Source organism: Octopus bimaculoides, chromosome 6 (assembly GCF_046866305.1).
Source record: "Octopus bimaculoides isolate indiv1 chromosome 6, ASM4686630v1, whole genome shotgun sequence".
Lineage (NCBI taxonomy): Eukaryota > Metazoa > Mollusca > Cephalopoda > Octopoda > Octopodidae > Octopus > Octopus bimaculoides.
The window spans coordinates 40,832,181-40,854,680 of NC_142933.1; the positions used below are offsets into that span (position 1 = coordinate 40,832,181).

Genomic DNA, 22,500 nt, shown 5'->3' on the forward strand with positions numbered 1-22,500 from the left:
TGTTTGTGTGTATGTGTGTGTGTGTGCATGCACGTGTGTGTATTACTCATCCATATGAAAGATTTTATATTTTAAAAAATATTTTTACTTTATTAATCACTTGGATTTCAATATTATTTAAAATAAAATGATAACATATTTATACGTCTAGGTATTTTTTTTCATGTTTTTAATGAGCCAAAATTAGTGGTCATACTTTACAATTGCAACCTGCCTGTCTGTAGAAGCATAAAATGTTATCTAATAAAGTGAACTGCTGTTCTTACTTTTAACAACAAAATATAATTTTTGTAAAATAATTTAGTTATGTCTTCCTCACATGCATGATAATGTTTTAAATTTTAGTCTGAACCTTTCCATTTAGCCTGTGTTAATCCATTGCTGAATGAAGCTTCAGCTTGCTGTTGCCAGCTTATCTATGATGCTTACAGACTTACCTATCCATACTCATGAATTATGGATTGGATGGAGTGATCCTACAATTGGGTGGTTAGTCATTGATATTTGAACTGAATTTGAACTCAAAACAAAGAGCTGGACAGACACTGTTTTAATGGTTTTACAGACCCTCTACCCAAGATTGACACTGTATTTATCAATTCTGAAAGAAAGCAAAAAAAAAAAAAAAAACATAAAGCTCAACTGGAACAAACAGCAACTCTTCTCATTCACCATTTCAATCTACTGTCAATTTATTTTCAATTAACGTTGCTAAGTTACATATTGTTTTATATCATTTTTAGATATCAGTTTATCATAAATTATAATTATGCCATCCATGTGTATATTCAATTATAAAAACATGTTAGCATATTTTTTCACAAAGTAGGTCCATTTATGTTTGTGATAAGAGAATGCATTCACCATAAATGGAGCAAACTTAATAAGAGATCACTGTGGACTATCCATTTACAGAATCATTTATGATTTCATAGAAAATTAAAACTGTCCATTTAAAATGTAAAAGCTATTTTTTTAACAAAATCAAGAGTTAATTCTTTCTTAGAAAATATTTAATAACTATACTTTTCCCTAGGATTATTTACCCTTTTATGATTACTAGTCTGTCATTGAAATAGCTGACTGCAACCTCTAGTGATTACTGTTCTAAATTACAATAATGATGAGACAGTATGGTTCCATTTAAACAACATGGTTATGGTGTTAAGCCATGCAAGTCATCAACTGATCAGATACTCTGAATGAGTTATGACTTTCTTACATTTCAAAAGTCTTTACAGAGTAATTCGTTTTTTGTGACTTAGCAATGTCATGCATGCATGCATGCACACATGCACACATACACACAGACACACAGACACACAAACATGTATGAGTGTATGTGAGATAGAAACCATGCCAAAACTGACTTCACTTGTGCAGGTGCCATGTAAAAAGCACTCACTTCACTCTGCAGGGTGGCTGGTGTTAGGAAAGGCATTCAGCCGTAGAAATCATACCAAACTGACACAGAAGCCTGGTGCAATCTTCTGCCTAGCCAGCTCCTGTCAAACCATCCAACCCATGCCAGCTTGAAAAGTGAATGTTAAATGATGATGATGATGATGATGATGATGATATATATATATATATATATATACTGTTGTGTCTGGGGAGAGTCATTCTCTTTTAGTGCCTTATAATTTAACACACTCACCGGTAAAATTTCTACTTATTTCCTTCTTTATTTTTCGAAAATTTTCGTTGCATCTTGCAACCTTTTCAATAGTTTTGACTCTCTCTCTCTCTCTCTTTATATATATACATACATATACACACATACAGACTCACCCATACATATAAATATGGATGCACACCACATTTTTTTCATTTAGTTTTGGTTTATTTGACATACCAATAATTGATCTCTAAGTGACATGGCTTTATTTTTATTTTATTTTGTTTCATTCGTTTATATTTGGATTAATACAACCTTAGTCAAAAACTGAACTGCATAAAATTTGGAAATTTTCACGAATGTGTTGCTGCTATGTTTGTACTTTCTTTGAGAACCTCAGATTCACAACGTTACAACTTAAGCATTGGATGATGTCTTTTATCTTTTACTTTTACTTTTAGACTGCGGCCATGCTGGGGCACCACCTTGAAGAATTTATAGTTAAATGTATCTACCCCAATACATTTTTTTTTCTTTTAAGCCTGGTGCTGGTACTTGAGGCAGGGACAAACACTGGCACACATACATAGATATATACACATATATATACATACATATACATAAATATATACATATATCATCATCATCGTTTAACGTCCACTAATTTGCAACAACATGAACAAATTCAACACTGGTTGTTGAACAGTGGTAGCAGGAAACAAACACACAGATGAATATATGTACATACATACATGAGGGGCTTCCACACAGTTTCCATCTACAAAATTCATTCACAGGGCTTTGATTGACCTGAAGATATAGTAGAAGACATTTACCGAAGGTACTGCATAGTGAAACCGGACCTGAAACCATACAGTTGCGAAGTGAGCTCCTTAACTAGACAGTCATGCTTGCATCTATAATACTTGTACTTTAAAGAAACTTAAACAAAAAACTGCAAATTTTCATGGTTATCGGAACTGTAAATGCCTTTCAAACTGTCTGGTGGCTTGTATAGTTCTGTCAGGTAATTTCTTCCTTTATATGGCTTTGTGTAATATACTTCTTAGGAAGTGAGTACTTGACTGACAGTTTTGGGCAGTAAATATTGATATGTGTTATATCATATATAGCAGATTGATATTGGCAATATTTATTATCATAATGTGGATATATAGAAACTTTATAGCTTGCTTGTTCAGGCATTTAAAAATGCTTCTGTAAGCTACTTTGATGAGGAAAAACTAAAGAATCTTGTAAAACTACTGTGAAGTTTTGAAGACAGAAGTTCATCACAATATAACTATGTCATTTGGTTAACGGTTAATTGCTTTTCTTTGAATCAACCTCAGTATCAAAGAAAGATTTCTTGATACTAATGTACTTGCTTCTAAAACATAAGTGTACAATATAACAGACTTCCTCTAGCCTTTGCACATTATATTTCATTTGCATTCCTGCTTAACTTTTGTTGTATTTCTTGCTAAATACACCCACAAGTTCTTTTTCTTTCACACACTTTACCTCTCTTTCTTTCTCCCTCCTTTTGTCTCCTGTCCTCTTTTTCTTTAGTTCTTATGTATTTCTTCAACACTTTTCTCTCTCTCTCTGTCTATTTCTTCAGTTCAGTCCTCCTTCTCTCCCTCTATCTCACAGTTCTTTTCTCTCTGTGTTGTTTTCTCTTTCTCAGTAATGAACAATTAACACTAATCTTTATGAAATTAACCTGAATTACGAAAAGGCTCATTCTAGAACAAAAAGTGAAATCTTCTGATAACACCTGTTAAATTAATGATTTCAGATAAACACCAACTTCGTGTGGAATAATTTATCTGTAGAAGAAACTTTCTCTCTGAGTATTTAAGTATTATTATGGCTTATTCAAGACCACTTAATTTTTCTTTGGCACATTCCAGTCATCATCCATCGATAAACTTTGGCTATTTATAAAATTACTAATTGAACAAGGTTTTATGCAGTTTAGACAGATGATATATATTTTATTAGATCGACACGCACACACATATGTTAAAAGAGAAATAGAGAAATAAATACTTATATATATATGCATATACATATATCTTCATCATCATCATCATCATTATCATCATCATCCTTTAAAGTCTGTATTTTATACTGGCATGGATTGGACAGTTTGACCAGAGCTGACAAGCCACATACATATATATATGTGTATATATATATGTATATATATATATATGTATATATGTTTCTTCCTAGTTTAACTTATTCTATGTGATATAATTCTTGGGAAAGAATACATTTGCAGCTGAAGATAGCTTTATACTATGATGCAACAACTATAAAGCTTGAAACACGTGTACCGCAGAATCCTTTGTTTTTTGTTTTTATTTTACATTTCCAATTTATTCATTCACCCCGACCACGAGCTGGCATACAAAGTTGCTTACAATTATCAAGTATTACCTCTAACATTTACTTTACCTATACATATATATATATATATATATATATATATATATATATATATATATATAAGCAAAATAAGACAAGGCAGAAAATGCTAAAATAATTTTATCATGAAGAACATTTTAGTACTGGTTTCAGTCTTTGCGACTTTTTCAGCTTGTAGTAAAGCATGAAAAGCATGCATTACTCTAAGTTGGGAAAGTTGCAAAGACTAAAACCAGTACTAAAATGTTCTTCATGATAAAATTATTTTAGCATTTTCTACCTTGTCTTATTTTGCTTATACATATCGACTCATGTGTTCCTTTTCATCTTTCTACACATACACATACTCTTTTATGCTTTTACTTGTTTCAGTCATGACTGCGGCCATGCTGGAGCACCACCTTTATATATATATATGTATGTGTGTGTGTGTGTGTGTGTGTGTGTGTGTGTGTTAAATAAAATGAGACTGTGTATGTTAAATACAAGACCTGCATTAGACTCACTCACTCGTATCATTATCAAGAGTCTAACTATGGTCCTTCTATAGCACTTACATAGCATTACCTACCACTTTGGGTCTTCTGGATACCAATACCTCTTTCATATATATATAAAATTTATTAATAAGGGTAGAAATTGATATTAATCAATTAAAACCAGTGGTCTAGCATATTAAAAAATCCGAAGATTAAAATTATATTACATACAAAAATAAGAGGAATGACCAGTACTGAGAACATATTTTTTATGGTTAGATGATTTGGCATCTATTTCTAGCATATAGGAGTCCACTTTTGCTGGTCATTCCTCTTATATATATATATATATATATATATATATACCGGAGTAAGCACATGAAATGTGCAACAAGGTGGAAAAAAGAGTACTCAAATACCAGAGGTAGAGTAATATGCTTTATTTAAAAGCAGCAGAAATATAACAAAAAAACCGTTACTCTGAGTTTCAGTCCTTCCTCCATTTCTAACAAAACTGTCCGATGAACGGGAACGTGAAACTCAGAGTAACGGTTTTTTTGTTATATTTCTGCTGCTTTTAAATAAAGCATATATATATATATATATATATAGATAGATAGATAGATAGATAGATAGATAGATAGATAGATAGATAGATAGATAGATAGATAGATAGATAGATAGATAGATAGATAGATACACACACACACAGATAAAGATATACACACATTCAAACACATACACATACACACACACAAACACATAAAAAGTTAAGTTCAGTTACCTTCTCAAGTCATACTAGTTTCCCTGTTTCATTGCATTTATATATTCTCCACCTGAGTGGACTGGAGCAACATGAAATGAAGTGTTTTACTCAAGAACACAACACACAATCTTACAATCACGAGTCCAACACCCTAACCACTAAGCCATAGACCTCCACATATATATATATAAATATCATCATCATCGCTTTGTATCCATGACCAATGCTGACATCAGCGGGACATATTGTAATGATCTGAGTTAGTTCTTATTTAGTGTTACTGCCTCCACTAACAGATCACAATTTTAGCCCAGTTACATATTTCATTTTTGACATGACTTCTATGACTGGACGTCCTGCCTGACATCAAACACAATATAAAATGTACTATATGCATTTTATAGTGGCACCAGCACTACTGAGGTTCCTTTATCTCCTGCATGACTAGGAAATTTTCACGATTCTACACTGACTCTGTTTGCTGAAGGCAATGTGACTGTGAGATTGAATAGAAGAAAAATAACAGTAGAAGACCTAGGCCTAGAGAGCAAAAGAACATGAGAAAGAACACAGTGATAAGGGAGAAAGGGTGGTAGGAGAGGGAGTAGTGGAAGAGAGACAGTAGTATACAGCTAGTTGTTACTTATTCATAAGAGGATTGAACAGGAATATGGTAGATGTGTTATAGCAGGGTGGAGTGGAGAGAAAACTGAGAAGACAGAAAAATGGAAGTAAAAGAGATTACTCTGAGGGAGAATAAGTTGTTATTTCAAGCACTTCAAATGATGAATAAGACCTTGTGGGGTGTTAACTCTCTCAACTCAAACAATAACTGTATCATCTGTAGTTAATATAGTGTTGCAGTTTCTTTGATGTTAAAGTTTTGATGTGGTATTACAAGAATAAATGATTAATATAGAAAATCCTTCATAATAAGTAATGTTTTTTGATAGTAGTAGTAGTAGTAGTAGTAGTAGCAGCAGCAGCAGTAGAAGGAGGGAGAGGAGGATGATGAGGAAGAAGAATTGCTGGTATTATACAAATTCATATAGTCAAATATATTATATTGATTTTAGCTTCGTGTCTTCTCACTTACATTGTCTTGTGTTTGGCAAGGCCTTGGTGTTTCTTGCTAGTGGTTGACTTCCAAAGTTTTAAGATGATTTAAAGATTAAGCTCAAACCTTACTGAGGCTAAAGTTATTTCATCTTAGTACATTCTCATTTAAATTGTAAAAATGCAACAAAATCTCAAGCAAACAGTCAATGCTTAAAACACTCATGGACAAACTACATCTCACGAGTTTTTCTGAATGGCACACTGACAAAAAAATTAACTTGATTTTATTTTTATTATTTTTTTTTTAGTTGGTTAGCCTATCCACCTGATGATGAGCCATGTCTCACGTGACCTGTTTCTGAAAATAGGTTTCCTGTGTTTGATTTGGAATAACCAGATCTTTCACAAACATCAACTTTGTATTTAGAAGTGTGCACTGTGGTTTTTAAAATATGTGCGTTATATATTCTTGTGTGTTGTAAGCAGTGACTAAAGTGGATTGGCATTGTGAGGGGTATCTGGAAGTCAAACACTGCTTCAAAAAGTTCTGTTCAGTTCCTACAAGCATGGGAAATTTGGTATAAAAACAATAATGATAATGAAGTGTCTGTTAAATTCAACAATTGGTAGAGATGAAACCAGTAACACTAAAAACTCCTACCACTTCACCTTCATTATCATAACAGTTTCTTACTTCTACTACTATTATGACGACGACGATGACTACTACTACTACTACTACTATTACTACAATAGCAATTGCACTCTAACAACCATTATCTTAATAGCCCATTGCTGATAATACCGAAAGTTTACTGTGTAATCATGCTGTGCTGTTCAGTATCATACCCATTTCATCATTGCTTTTCTTTTATAGTACTGAGAGAAGAAAAGAGAGACAGAGAGATTAAAAACAAATTGAGCTTTTTCTAATACACCTCCATTGAAATTTGCAGATATTTGTTGAATAGATCTGTTAACTGAAAGAATTACTTCTGGATATTTTATTTTATGCTCAGCTGTCACCAGGATAGGATGAGTGATGCTCTATTTTCACCAAGCATCAGATTCATCATCAGATTGAGTTTGTTCAAATTTACTCAACTCAGTCTTTTCATTATTATTTTGTATAATGCTCAGGAAGTTAGCAGGGCAAAATTTCATGTCTCAGTCAATGAAGATATTTTTGCTGAATAGCCCTGCCATGTATATCTTTTTCTGGGTATATGTAAGTTTAAGAAACAATCGTCAGCAAATTACATTCATCTATATTTAATTACATCAATGATTGCAAGAACTTTAAAAAAAAGTGGGGGGAAGTAATATATCTTACTAACAAAACAAAACATTGAATGTAGCTGAATATTAAATATTGGTTTAAGGCAAGTGGCACTAGCAGAATAATTAGCATGCTGATCAAAATGTTTAATGCATTTGACCTGTCTTTATGCTCTGAGTTCAAATGCTGCCAATGTCAACTTTGCCTTTCATCCTTTCGAGGTCGAAAAAATAAGTACCAGTCAAGCACTGGAGTCATTGTTATCAACTTACCCATCCCCCGATATTAAATATTGGTTTCAAGTTTTGACACAAAGCCAGCAAGTTCAGGGAGGAGATAAGCTGATTACATCGGCCCCAGTGCTTGCATGGTACTTACTTTATCAAGCCAAAAGGAGGAAAAGCAAAGTTGACCTTGACAGAATTTGAATGCAGAATGTAAAGACCAAATGCCACAAAGCATTATGTTCTGCATACTAATGATTCTGCCAGCTCCCCACCATAATGCTGAATATTCTTTTCTACTCTAGGCACAAGGCCTGAAAATTTGGTGGGAGGGGGGGGGGGCAATCAATTACATCAATCCCAGTATGCAACTTCAACTTAATTTATCAACCCCGAAAGGATGAAGGGCAAAGTCAACCTCAGCGGAATTTGAACATAAAAACAGACAAAATACCGCTAAGCATTTCACCCAGTGTGCTAACTATTCTGCCAGCTTGCTGCCTTCTTAATGGTGAATATTAAATATTAAATGCATGCCATCATGCACACAAGTAATGCAATACATTATTGAACTGAATCTGTCTACTGCAGAGTGTGTCTAAAAAGCTATGTATTTTCAAGTTTAATCCCATGATGTAGCAGCTTGAGTAAGCTGTTTGTATCATAGTGTAGTGTTGCTCTAAACCAATAGTTCTCAACTATTTTTTTATCTATAAACCCCTTTGATTGCTATTTTATTCTGATGGACCCCCCATAGCCAGTCGACGTTTAAAAACTAGTTTTATAGAAACTTCTTTCAAAATTCTTATTTTATTTTTTGCACATTCACTTGTGTTGGTTGAACTATGTAAAATGTTAGAGAAGGAAACCAGGCTGTTTCTTGCAATACATACCAAAACATACATCTAAAGCAAAATCTTTTCAAGGGTCTTAGAATACTATTGTGGATCACCAATTTACTATTTCGTTATGTAGATACCTCAAAATCTTATACAGACACACAGGGACCACATGGACTCCAATTGAGAACCACTGCTCTAAGCCTTGGGTAAAGCAAAACTGTATGGAAGCCTTTCAGACAGCTGCTTGATATTAAGCTGTACTCTTCTTGCTATGGTAACCATGCGTTATTTTTAACTCCCCACTTTCCTATTCACCTGTCATGGAGGCCCAACAAAAGTCCTTTGAGCACTCTTCTCTCACTCCTTTCCCAACGCCATTGATAGAATACTGAAAGAACCACAGAAGTTTCAAATAATGTCTATGAAATAACTTCACATAGGCTCAAGAAACTATATGTCAATCAGTGAGAGGACTCACTGTATGTGTTCAGTGCATACACTTTTGAATATGTGTGTGTGTGTGTGTGTGTGTATGTGCCTTTTATCTTTTATCTTTTATTTCTTTCAGTAATTAGACTGTCACCCTGCTGGAGCACTGCCTTGAACAATTCGTTTTTTAGTCAAATGGATCAATCCCAGTACTTACTTTTTGTTAAGCCCAATACTTATTCTATCAGTCCGTTTTGTCAAACCACTAAGTTACAGAGATATAAACACACCAACACCATTTGTCAAGTGGTGGTGGGGGACAACAAACACAGACACAAAGACACACACACATATAGATATAGATGTATATATATACACATGTATACAACGGGCTTCTTTTAGTTTCTATTTATCAAATCCACTCACAAAGTTTTGGTCAGCTTGAGAATACAGTAGAAGGCACTTGCTTGGAACCATGTGATTAGGAAGCAAGCTTCTTACCACAGCCTGTGCCTGTGGATAACTATTTTTTTCCTTATTTCAGGGTTGATAAATAAAATACCAATCCCGCAATGAAATCAATTCTTCTCTCTTGCTATTGATTATGTTCAAACATGGCAAGGGAATGAGCTTTGACAGATTCAAAATAGCCAAGGCATGGTGTATGTCATGACATAGCCACTACAATTGACAGGAGTTAAGGCATTGCTCTATAAATACGCAAACTAACACACACACACACACACAAGCATATATTTTTCATTTTATTCTTTTACTTGTTTCAGTCATTTTGACTGCAGCCATGCTGGAGTACCACCTTTTAGTCGAAGTAATCAGCCCCTAGACTTATTCTTTGTAAGCTTGTTACTTATTCAATCGACTTCTTTTGCTAAACCACAAAGTTACAGGGATGTAAACACACCAACATTGGTTGTCAAGCGATGGTGGTGGGGGACAAACACAGGTACAAAGACTCACACATAAGCATACATACATATATATATATATATATTTAATTATATGTATTTATTCTATCCTAATAAATAATAATTCTGATAGAATAAATGGGTTAATATAAACCAAGGTAGCAAAGATCACAAAATAACTGTGGTGTAATTCCTGTTGGTGAGGCAGAAACTCCTTGATATTTTGAGTATTTGAGTATATTTAAAAATTAAGGAATGGAGAAAACGCATGTTATAACTGCATACTTTATTCCGACATATGTTTCGAAGCATTACAATTTATGCGATCCATGGTAATCGGCGATGTTAAAAATGTAAACTTCTCCTCAGGGAAATGCATGGGAATCATCTTAAACGTAAGACATTATGACCGGTCTTACGTTTAAGATGATTCCCATGCATTACCCTGAGGAGAAGTTTACATTTTTAACATCGCCGATTCCCATGGATCGCATAAATTGTAATGCTTCGAAACATATGTCGGAATAAAGTATGCAGTTATAACATGCGTTTTCTCCATTCCTTAATTTTTATATATATATATATATATATATATATATATATATATATATATATATATATACGTATGTATACATGTATATATATGATGGGCTTCTTTCAGTTTCCATCTACCAAATCCACTCACAAAGTTTTGGTCAGCCCGAGGCTATAGTAGAAGGCACTTGCTCAGGGTGCCATGCAGTGGGACTGAACCTGGAGCCATGTCGTTGGAAAGGAAGCTTCTTATTACACAGCCACACTTGTGCCTATATGCCATGCCTGCACCTATATATATATATATATATATATATATATATATCATAAATATAAGGGATTAGCAATTGAGTTGCTTCTCCAACATACTGAAAATTCAGAAACAGCAGTCAAAGAACTACTGATTCTAAACTACAAATTTTTCTCCAAAATGGATGGCGATATTTATGGCACACATAGAACAAAAAACCGGAGGGAAAAGCACAAACAAAACAAGCCTTTAGTTAATTGGGTACGAATCGTTTCATGGTCAAGCGAACGAAAACTTCACTATTCCAATCTTCAGCCCAAATATTCTGATAAATTTGAAAGTGTCTCTAAAAAAATTCACGGTAATCCTTGGCCATGCGGCACCAAAAATCGACGATAAGAAAGGCACTTACGAATTCATCGGCTAGCGAGTTCAGGCATCCCACCCCAAAGAAATCCATTCCATGTGCGCCACAAATAGTCCCGTATGAAAAAAAGTTCCGTGTGGAGGGGTTACGGTTTAACTATCTAACTTAGAGATATCAAATATAAAATATACAAGAAATGAGGGCAGGGAATCGCCAATTAATAATAGAATTAACAATTAACAATTTTGCCAAGTAGTTCAGTATGAAATAAACCTTTATCGGTAAGACCATTTATCATCATAAATATAAGGGATTAGCAATTGAGTTGCTTCTCCAACATACTGAAAATTCAGAAACAGCAGTCAAAGAACTACTGATTCTAAACTACAAATTTTTCTCCAAAATGGATGGCGATATTTATGGCACACATAGAACAAAAAACCGGAGGGAAAAGCACAAACAAAACAAGCCTTTAGTTAATTGGGTACGAATCGTTTCATGGTCAAGCGAACGAAAACTTCACTATTCCAATCTTCAGCCCAAATATTCTGATAAATTTGAAAGTGTCTCTAAAAAAATTCACGGTAATCCTTGGCCATGCGGCACCAAAAATCGACGATAAGAAAGGCACTTACGAATTCATCGGCTAGCGAGTTCAGGCATCCCACCCCAAAGAAATCCATTCCATGTGCGCCACAAATAGTCCCGTATGAAAAAAAGTTCCGTGTGGAGGGGTTACGGTTTAACTATCTAACTTAGAGATATCAAATAAAAAATATACAAGAAATGAGGGCAGGGAATCGCCAATTAATAATAGAATTAACAATTAACAATTTTACCAAGTAGTTCAGTATGAAATAAACCTTTATCGGTAAGACCATTTATCATCATAAATATAAGGGATTAGCAATTGAGTTGCTTCTCCAACATACTGAAAATTCAGAAACAGCAGTCAAAGAACTACTGATTCTAAACTACAAATTTTTCTCCAAAATGGATGGCGATATTTATGGCACACATAGAACAAAAAATTCTATTATTAATTGGCGATTCCCTGCCCTCATTTCTTGTATATTTTATATCTCTAAGTTAGATAGTTAAACCGTAACCCCTCCACACGGAACTTTTTTTCATACGGGACTATTTGTGGCGCACATGGAATGGATTTCTTTGGGGCGGGATGCCTGAACTCGCTAGCCGATGAATTCGTAAGTGCCTTTCTTATCGTCGATTTTTGGTGCCGCATGGCCAAGGATTACCGTGAATTTTTTTAGAGACACTTTCAAATTTATCAGAATATTTGGGCTGAAGATTGGAATAGTGAAGTTTTCGTTCGCTTGACCATGAAACGATTCGTACCCAATTAACTAAAGGCTTGTTTTGTTTGTGCTTTTCCCTCCGGTTTTTTGTTCTATGTGTGCCATAAATATCGCCATCCATTTTGGAGAAAAATTTGTAGTTTAGAATCAGTAGTTCTTTGACTGCTGTTTCTGAATTTTCAGTATGTTGGAGAAGCAACTCAATTGCTAATCCCTTATATTTATGATGATAAATGGTCTTACCGATAAAGGTTTATTTCATACTGAACTACTTGGCAAAATTGTTAATTGTTAATTCTATTATTAATTGGCGATTCCCTGCCCTCATTTCTTGTATATTTTATATTTGATATCTCTAAGTTAGATAGTTAAACCGTAACCCCTCCACACGGAACTTTTTTTCATACGGGACTATTTGTGGCGCACATGGAATGGATTTCTTTGGGGTGGGATGCCTGAACTCGCTAGCCGATGAATTCGTAAGTGCCTTTCTTATCGTCGATTTTTGGTGCCGCATGGCCAAGGATTACCGTGAATTTTTTTAGAGACACTTTCAAATTTATCAGAATATTTGGGCTGAAGATTGGAATAGTGAAGTTTTCGTTCGCTTGACCATGAAACGATTCGTACCCAATTAACTAAAGGCTTGTTTTGTTTGTGCTTTTCCCTCCGGTTTTTTGTTCTATGTGTGCCATAAATATCGCCATCCATTTTGGAGAAAAATTTGTAGTTTAGAATCAGTAGTTCTTTGACTGCTGTTTCTGAATTTTCAGTATGTTGGAGAAGCAACTCAATTGCTAATCCCTTATATTTATGATATATATATATATATATATATATATATATATATATATATAGGTGCAGGCATGGCATATAGGCACAAGTGTGGCTGTGTAATAAGAAGCTTCCTTTCCAACGACAGTTCTTTGACTGCTATTTCTAAATTTTCAGTATGTTGGAGAAGCAACTCAATTGCTAATCCCTGTATATTTATAATGATAAATAGTTTTACCGATAAAGGTTTTTTTCATACTGAACTACTTGGCAGAATTGTTAATTATTAATTCTATTATTAATTGACGATTCTCTGCCCTTATTCTTGTATATATATATATATATATATATATATACACACACATGCAGATGTTTATCTCTCTCTCTCTCTCTCTATATATATATATATATATATATATATATATATATATATATATATATATATATATATGTGGGGAGAAAGAGAGAGAGAGAGAGTGTGTGTGTGTGTGTGTGTGAAATTGAACAATTTTTCTTTTTTGAATTTATATATTTAAAAAATGAAGGTGCCATTTCATCTGTCAAACAGTTATGAGTAATTTTACATTGATATGTTTCTGACAGCAAAATATCGTCTGAGATCAGTTATTGCTTGTTGGATATATGTAGATTTTATGTTGATTCCTTTACGCTCTTTTTTTTTTTTTGTTCTTTCCTTATCTGTTCTTTTTCTTCTGTTATATACTTACACACATGATTCTATATATTGCAAGTTAAATGACCATTTATATATCTGTGTGTGTGTGTGTGTGTGTATGTATATACATACATATATATTTTTATTTATATATATATATATATATATATATATATATATATATATGTATATATGTCTATATATATATATATAACTGTGTGTGTGTATATATATATATATGGACAGATAGATAGATATATAGATATGTACATACATATATACATATATATATGTGCACACACACGTATATGCACATACATCCATACTTATATTTGTGTGTACGTGTGTGTATATATACATGTTTTGTAAGTATATATATATATATATATATATATATATAAATGCTTGTTTAACTTGAGATATATAGAATCAAGATTAATGCTTTCAAAGATAATTCCATGAAAGGATGATGATAGCTTTCATCAGTGTCTTCGAAAATACTTTTGACAAGAGAATGTGAAAATTGAATAAACATGAGGCATAGTAGTTATCATCATCAGCAGTTACCAATAACATACCACAAAGTTTGATAAAATGCACAAAATGCAAATAATGTGTTTTTCATGAAAATGTTTTGGCGATATGTTCTCAAAGTATTTTTAGTCATAATTATGAAGTTTTTGTTTACTGTAACCACTTTTGTAAGGTAAAATATTTTAAAGCAATTAAACACTCCTGACACTACAAACTAGAAACTTAGAAACTTCTAGTATATTCTTAATGCAATAACACCTATATATATATATATATATATTCTGTTATTCTTTTACTTGTTTTACTCATTTGTCTGTGACCATGCTGGAGCACTACCTTAAGGAATTTTAGTCGAACAAATCGACCCTAGGGCTTACTCTTTGTAAGCCCAGCACTTTCACTATTGGAATATTTTGCTGAACCACTAAATTATGGGGATGTAAACACACCAGAATCGGTTGTCAAGCGATGGTGAGTGGGGGACAAACACAGAGACAAAGACACAAATATATACATATATACATGACAGGCTTCTTTCAGTTTCCATCTATCAAATCCACTTAAAAGGCTTTGGTCAGCCCGAGGCTATAGTAGAAGACACTTGCCAAATATGTCATGCAGTGGGACTGAACCTAGAACTGTGTGGTTGAGGAGCAAGCTTCTTACCACACAGCCACACCTGATATAAATGATTTTGCAAAAAATTTAGCAAATATATTTCATTTTATTGATTTGTTGTCTATCAATTACTTTTGTTTAAATATTTTGTTTGTTTCAGTCGATGGACTGAAGCCATGCTGGGGTACCACATTGGATGGTTTTAATCAAACAGACCAACTCCAATTCTTATTTTTATGTCTGGCTCTTATTCTATTGCTCTCTTTTGCTGAACCACTAAGTTACAAGCCACGTAAACAAATCAACTCTGGTTGTCAAGCAATGGTAGTGGTGATGGTGATGGTGGTGGTGAACAAACACACAGACACACATATACACACACATGCACACACACACACACACACACACACACACTGGGGATGGGGTGAGAAACACAAATATAAATACACACACAAACATTTATGTATGAGTATATATATATGAATACATACATATACATATACACACACACATATATACACACACACACACACACATATGTGTATATGTGTGTGTGTGTGTGTGTGTGTGTATACAAGCTACCACACACTTTCATCTGCCAAATTCATTCATAAAACATAGTCAATTTGGGAGTATAAAAAAAGACACTTGCTTAAGCTGCAAAACAGTTGAACTGAACCTGAAACCACATGGTTGCAAAACATGCTTCTTAACCACACAGTTATGCCTGTAATTCTTTTGTTATAGAAATTAGAATCAGTGAAGTGTTCAGTTATGGAGTAATGTAATTCTGAGCTAACTTTACTTTCGAAGATCAAAAATAGAAACTATGTTACACTAATATGAAATTCCATTCTGTCAACCATGAAAGCACTCATCCATAGCATATCTTATTAGTCTTGTTAAGGGTTACACTTATTTATTTTCATTTTAATCACTAGAATATTGAATATATCAAGGTAGACATAGTTTTTCCGGAATTGTTTGGAGAATAAATAACATAGAAATACAATCCACAAGTGCTTTGGAGTTTATCTCTATTGAAGTAATCATAAGTAATTACCTGAAATCAATTACCTGGTTATGCCAACATTGTCATGAATCAATTCGAAATTTGTCTGGTTAGATCATTGTTTGAAATAACTAGCTTATATCTGTTTTGTTTTGCTTTTTTTTTTTTTCTTATATGGGCATTTGTTAAGAATACAACCAGACAAAATACTCAAAATTTCTGATTGTTTCATTTTTCTCAATCAAGCATTTGTCTCTTTCCTTTCTGCTGTCAAATCTGATATTTTGATGCACATAACTTAAAATTGCTTTTATGGTGCCAACACTACTGACGATAAAAGTTAACACACTCCACCATTTCACCAACCAGTTTTAGCTCAGCTATCTTATGTACTCATGTGTACCTAAACTAATATGTTGGTTATTGAATCAGCAGAAACCTAACCATCATTTTTACATCTGCTTTTCCAAGCTAGAATGTTCTGTACAAGACTTTTCAAAAGTAGTGTTTTACAACCAGTTGCCCTTCTAGATACCAAATCTTTTATCACCTCTTATGATAGATAAAGAAATTGAGTACTTATTCTAAAATCCAGGAATACATATATAGAATTTAACTCAGTAGAATACATATAATTTGTTATTGGCTGATTGATTTTTTTTTTTTTTTTTTTCCTGTTTCTCTTAATAAGGACTAAATTAAATCCTGCTAAAGGATAAGCATGTTCTATCCTCATTTTTATAGTAATCATATTCATCTGGCCTCATATAATATCAACCTGTGAGGTAATGCATGCTACTTATGGATATAACATTCTAAATCAGAATTCTAAATCAGAACTGGAGAAAATACTGTTATTCCAAGACTATAAAACATTACTTCATAAAGCAAATTTCATTCTTCTAGTTGTCCCTAATCTTACCCCCACTGAACTTCACAAGGCTACAGCTACAGCATAAGTCTGTGTAACTCATCAGGCCTTATGTTACAAGCTTTTGTACTAGTCATCCACTTCAAGGGCAGCTCAATACTTCCTGAAGCAACAAATGAGCAACAATTCCTTCATTATTTTTCCCACTGCCAGTCTCAGAAGCACTGCAAGAAAATCATGGAGATTACAATTTATACCCAATCTAAATTACAGTCTCTTACATTTCACTTTGAGATAATGTTTTTGTCAGCTTCTCTCAGGAGATAATTTTTTAGGATATTAGTAGTATCATTTTTTTATTGTTGGAATGATTTTGCATAAAATTTCAAACATCATTGCCTCAACAGTACTGTAGCTTTCTTTTAAAATTTGCTTATTGATTCTGCAATTAATACCTGCAAGAAATTACTTATTTATACATAAATAATTTATGTGTCTCTATAATTGTGTGTGTGTGCACATGTATGTATATATATATATATATATATATATATATATATATATATATATATATAGATAGATAGATAGATAGATAGATACATATGTATATATTGTACATATACATATATATAAATACACATATATGTGTGTGTGTATGTGTGTGCATGTATGTGTGTGTATATATGTATATATGCATGCATATATTACTTAAATAGAATCCTGTACATGTGTGTGTGTGTGTGTGTATCTGTGTGTACATGCGCATGTGAAAATCTACCTTATCCAATATCACTTTCCAAATTTTTTAAAGACAGTACCATTGATTTAAAGGTGATTTGGGGACAGTTTAATAGGAGCTATTGTATATCATTGAGCATGCATCGCCAGAAGTCCATAATAATAATATTATTAATAAAAATTAATATGATTTTACCAAAACAGCTATCATAAATTTTAAACAACATTTGTGTCCACTTTTGCCTATCCCAGCCCAAGACCAACCACTTGCATATTTGCTATATCCTACCAACACTCGATGTCTTCAATGTTGTTTACCTCACTGTGTGCTCAATGTTATTGCACCTAGCCATTTATAGTGTCATACATGTTGATGTGGCTTATTTCAAACAAATCCTTGTAACTAAATTATATATATACTTATACACACATGCATATACACACACACATGTACATACATACATACACACATACATGCATATTTGTATTAATATTTAGCAGAAGTAACATATTGAATTAAGGTCCAAGTGTTTCATGCATTGGCATTTATAGATAGATAGATAGATAGATTGATAGATTGATAGAGAGAGAGAGAGAGAGAGAGAGATTTCCTTTATTCTCTTATTCTTTTACGTGTTTCAGTCATTAGTCTGCAGGAATGAAGAATTTGTCAAATACATTGACTCCAGAACTCTTTTTTTCCCCCTATTTTTAAAGCCTGGTGCTTATTCTTTCAGTCTCTTCTGCCAAACTGGTAAGTTACAGGGATGTAAATATACCAATACTGGTTGTCAAGCAGTGGTGGAGGACAAACATGGACACAAATACATACACACACATATACATATACAAACATATATATACAAACATAAGCAATTAAGAGTATGAAGACCGGGAAAGCCCCCGGCCCATCAGGAATCACTGCAGAGATGCTCAAAATATCTGGCAGTGTTGGCTATAGCCTAGTCACCCGTATTACGAACCAGGTGATACACGAAGGAGTCATACCCAATGATGGTGTAGCAGCATCATAGTCAACTGCTACAAAGGTAAAGGTGACGCTTTAGATACAAATAATTACAGAGGCATCAAACTGTTAGATCAGGTTATGAAAGTTACAGAGAGGGTCATAGCCCAACTAATTAGGGAGCGAATCAATTTAGATGAGATGCAGTTTGGGTTCGTGCCAGGTAAAAGCACTACTGATGCCTTATTTCTAGTGAGACAGTTGCAGGAGAAATACCTAGCTAAGGATAAACCTCTGTACCTGGCTTTCGTTGACATGGAGAAAGCCTTTGACAGGGTCCCCCGATCCCTTATCTGGTGGTCAATGAGGAAACTTGGGATAGAAGAATGGTTAGTGAGAGCTGTGCGAGCCATGTACAGAGATGCTGCCAGTAAGGTGAGGGTTGGAAATGAGTACAGCAATGAATTCCGGGTAGAGGTAGGGGTCCACCAAGGTTCCGTCCTCAGCCCCCTCTTATTTACCATAGTCCTCCGGGCAATCACAGAGGAGTTCAAGACAGGTTGCCCCTGGGAGCTCCTCTATGCTGATGACCTTGCCCTAATTGCGGAGTCACTATCAGAACTAGAGGAGAAGTTTCAGGTGTGGAAGCAAGGTCTAGAATTGAAGGGCCTTAGAGTCAACCTAGCTAAAACCAAAATCCTAATAAGTAGGAAGGTAGATAAAACACAAACCCCTTCAGGTAGATGGCCCTGCTCAGTATGTAGAAAAGGAGTAGGTAGTAACTCTATAAGATGTACCCGGTGCAAGCTATAGACACATAAGAGGTGCAGCAACATCAAAGGCAGGTTAACTAGCAAGTTAGTTTTTGTTTGTGGCAGATGTTCAGCTGCAATAAAGACTGCAAACAAACAGGAAACAACTTCTATCTCATTCCAGGGTGAAAAACTAGAGGTAGTCGATAGCTTCCGCTATCTGGGCGACCAAGTTAGTAGTGGGGGTGGGTGCGCTGAAAGTGTAGCTGCTAGAATAAGAATAGCCTGGGCAAAGTTTAGAGAGCTCTTACCCCTGCTGGCAACAAAGGGACTCTCACTCAGAGTAAAAGGCAGACTGTATGACGCATGCGTACGAACAACCATGCTACATGGCAGTGAAACATGGGCTGTAACTGCTGAGGACATACGTAAGCTCGCAAGGAATGAAGCCAGTATGCTCCGTTGGATGTGTAATGTCAATGTGAATACCCGTCAGAGTGTAAGTATCTTGAGAGAAAAGCTGAACATTAGAAGCATCAGTTGTGGCGTGCAAGAGAGACGATTGCGCTGGTATGGACATGTGGTGAGAATGGATGAGGATAGCTGCGTGAAAAAGTGCCACACCCTAACAGTTGAGGGAACCCGTGGAAGAGGTAGGCCCAGGAAGACCTGGGCTGAGGTGGTGAGGCAAGACCTTCGTGCATTGGGCCTCACCGAGGCGATGACTACTGACCGAGACCTTTGGAAATGTGCTGTGCGTGAGAAGACCCGGCAAGCCAAGTAAGATCGTTGCCAGTGCCCCTGGACTGGTTCTTGTGCAGGTGGCACATGAGATGCACCATTTTGAGCGTGGCCGTTGCCAGTACCGCCTGACTGGCTCCTGTAGGATTTTCGAGCGAGATCGTTGCCAGTGCCCCTGGACTGGCTTGTGCGGGTGGCACATAAAAGACACCATTTCGAGCGTGGCCGTTTTCGTGCGGGTGACACGTAAAAGCACCCACTACACTCTCTGAGTGGTTGGCGTTAGGAAGGGCATCCAGCTGTAGAAACTCTGCAAAATCAGACTGGAGCCTGGTGTTGCCATCCGGTTTCACCAGTCCTCAGTCAAATCGTCCAACCCATGCTAGCATGGAAAGCGGACGTTAAACGATGATGATGATGATGATGATATATACATATACATATATATATACATATACATACATATATATATATATATATATATATATATATATATATATATATATATATACATATATATATATATATATATATATATATATATATACATATATATATATATATATATATATATATATACATATATATATATACATATATATATATATATATATATATATATACATATATATATATATATATACATATATATATATATATATATATATATATATATATACATATATATATACATATATATATATATATATATATATACATATATATATATACATATATATATATATATATATATATATATATATATATATATATATATATATATATATATATATATGTATATATATATATATATATATATATATATATATATGTATATATATACATATATATATATATATATATATATATATATATATATATATACATATATATATATACATATATATATATATACATATATATATATACATATATATATATATACATATATATATATATATATATACATATATATATATATATATATATATATATACATATATATATATATATATATATATATATATATACATATATATATATATATATATATATATATATATACATATATATATATATATATATATATATATACATATATATATATATATATATATATATATATATATATACATATATATATATATATATATATATATATATATACATATATATATATATATATATATATATATATATATATATACATATATATATATATATATATATATATATATATATATATATACATATATATATATATATATATATATATATATATATACATATATATATATATATATATATATATATATACATATATATATATATATATATATACATATATACATATATATATATATATATATATATATATATATGTATGTATATATTTCTGACAATTTCCGTCTACCAAATCACAAGACTTTGGCAGGAGACATTTGCCCAGGGTACCACACATTGGGACTGAACTTAGAACCTTGTGGTTGGGAAGCAGGCTTCTTACCACATAGACATTCCTGCACCTACACACACACACACACACACACACACACTCACACACACACACACACACACACACACACACACACACATTGCATCATATGCAGAGATTATTTAATTCAATGCAAGTACATCCTTTCTGCTAGACAACTTTGGATTGATACACATTGTAGATATATAGTATGTATTTCATCTAAGTTCAGATGTTTATTATCAATATTCTCACAGTATACATTAAAGCACAGTTTGATATTTTGTATTCTTTATACATACACATGGAAACATAAATTCACTCACACACACTCTATTCTTTACATAAATAATAAAATTTATTCAGATTATACTCTATACAAGGAAAACAAAAAGGAAAGCTTATTAGATACTTAAAATTCATCTTTGGAAAATATTCTTGATAAAACTTATAAGAAATAATTTTTCTAGTGAATTATTTATATAATTCCTTCGGCATAGGGGTATTAAACAATGTGATAGATAGACAGACAGACAGACTGGTAGGTAGGTAAGTAGGTAGGTAGGTAGGTGAATGGATGGATGAATGGATGGATGGGTGGACGGATAGAGAGACAGACAGACAGATAGATAGACAGACAGACAGACAGACAGATAGATAGATGGATAGGTTGATTGATTGATTGATAGTGGATGGATCGGATAGGTAGGTTTGTGGGTAGGTACTTAGGTAGTCAGCCAGTCATTTTTTTTCTCTTTTATTATCTCATTTTAAATAACGTTTTATAAAGCATTAAATTTCTTTCATAATCTGCA

General features: G+C 33.4%; 1 protein-coding gene across 6 annotated transcripts in view; it reads left to right on the forward strand.

Moving 5' to 3' along the window:
- Window positions 1–22,500, forward strand: part of LOC106884336 (voltage-dependent T-type calcium channel subunit alpha-1G) — a 1,091,242-nt gene that overhangs the window by 296,116 nt on the left and 772,626 nt on the right. For 2 of the 6 annotated variants that reach the window (XM_089353782.1, XM_089353780.1), the window contains exon 1: window positions 12,347–12,417. The exons of 1 other annotated variant lie outside the window; for it this stretch is intronic. In XM_089353782.1, the coding sequence (XP_089209908.1) occupies window positions 12,410–12,417 (8 nt within the window). In that variant the 5' untranslated portion in view covers window positions 12,347–12,409. Of the gene's footprint in view, window positions 1–12,346; window positions 12,418–12,917; window positions 13,008–22,500 lie in introns of those variants that run through there. 3 more of the 6 variants (XM_089353779.1, XM_089353778.1, XM_089353781.1) reach the window with 3 other exon arrangements.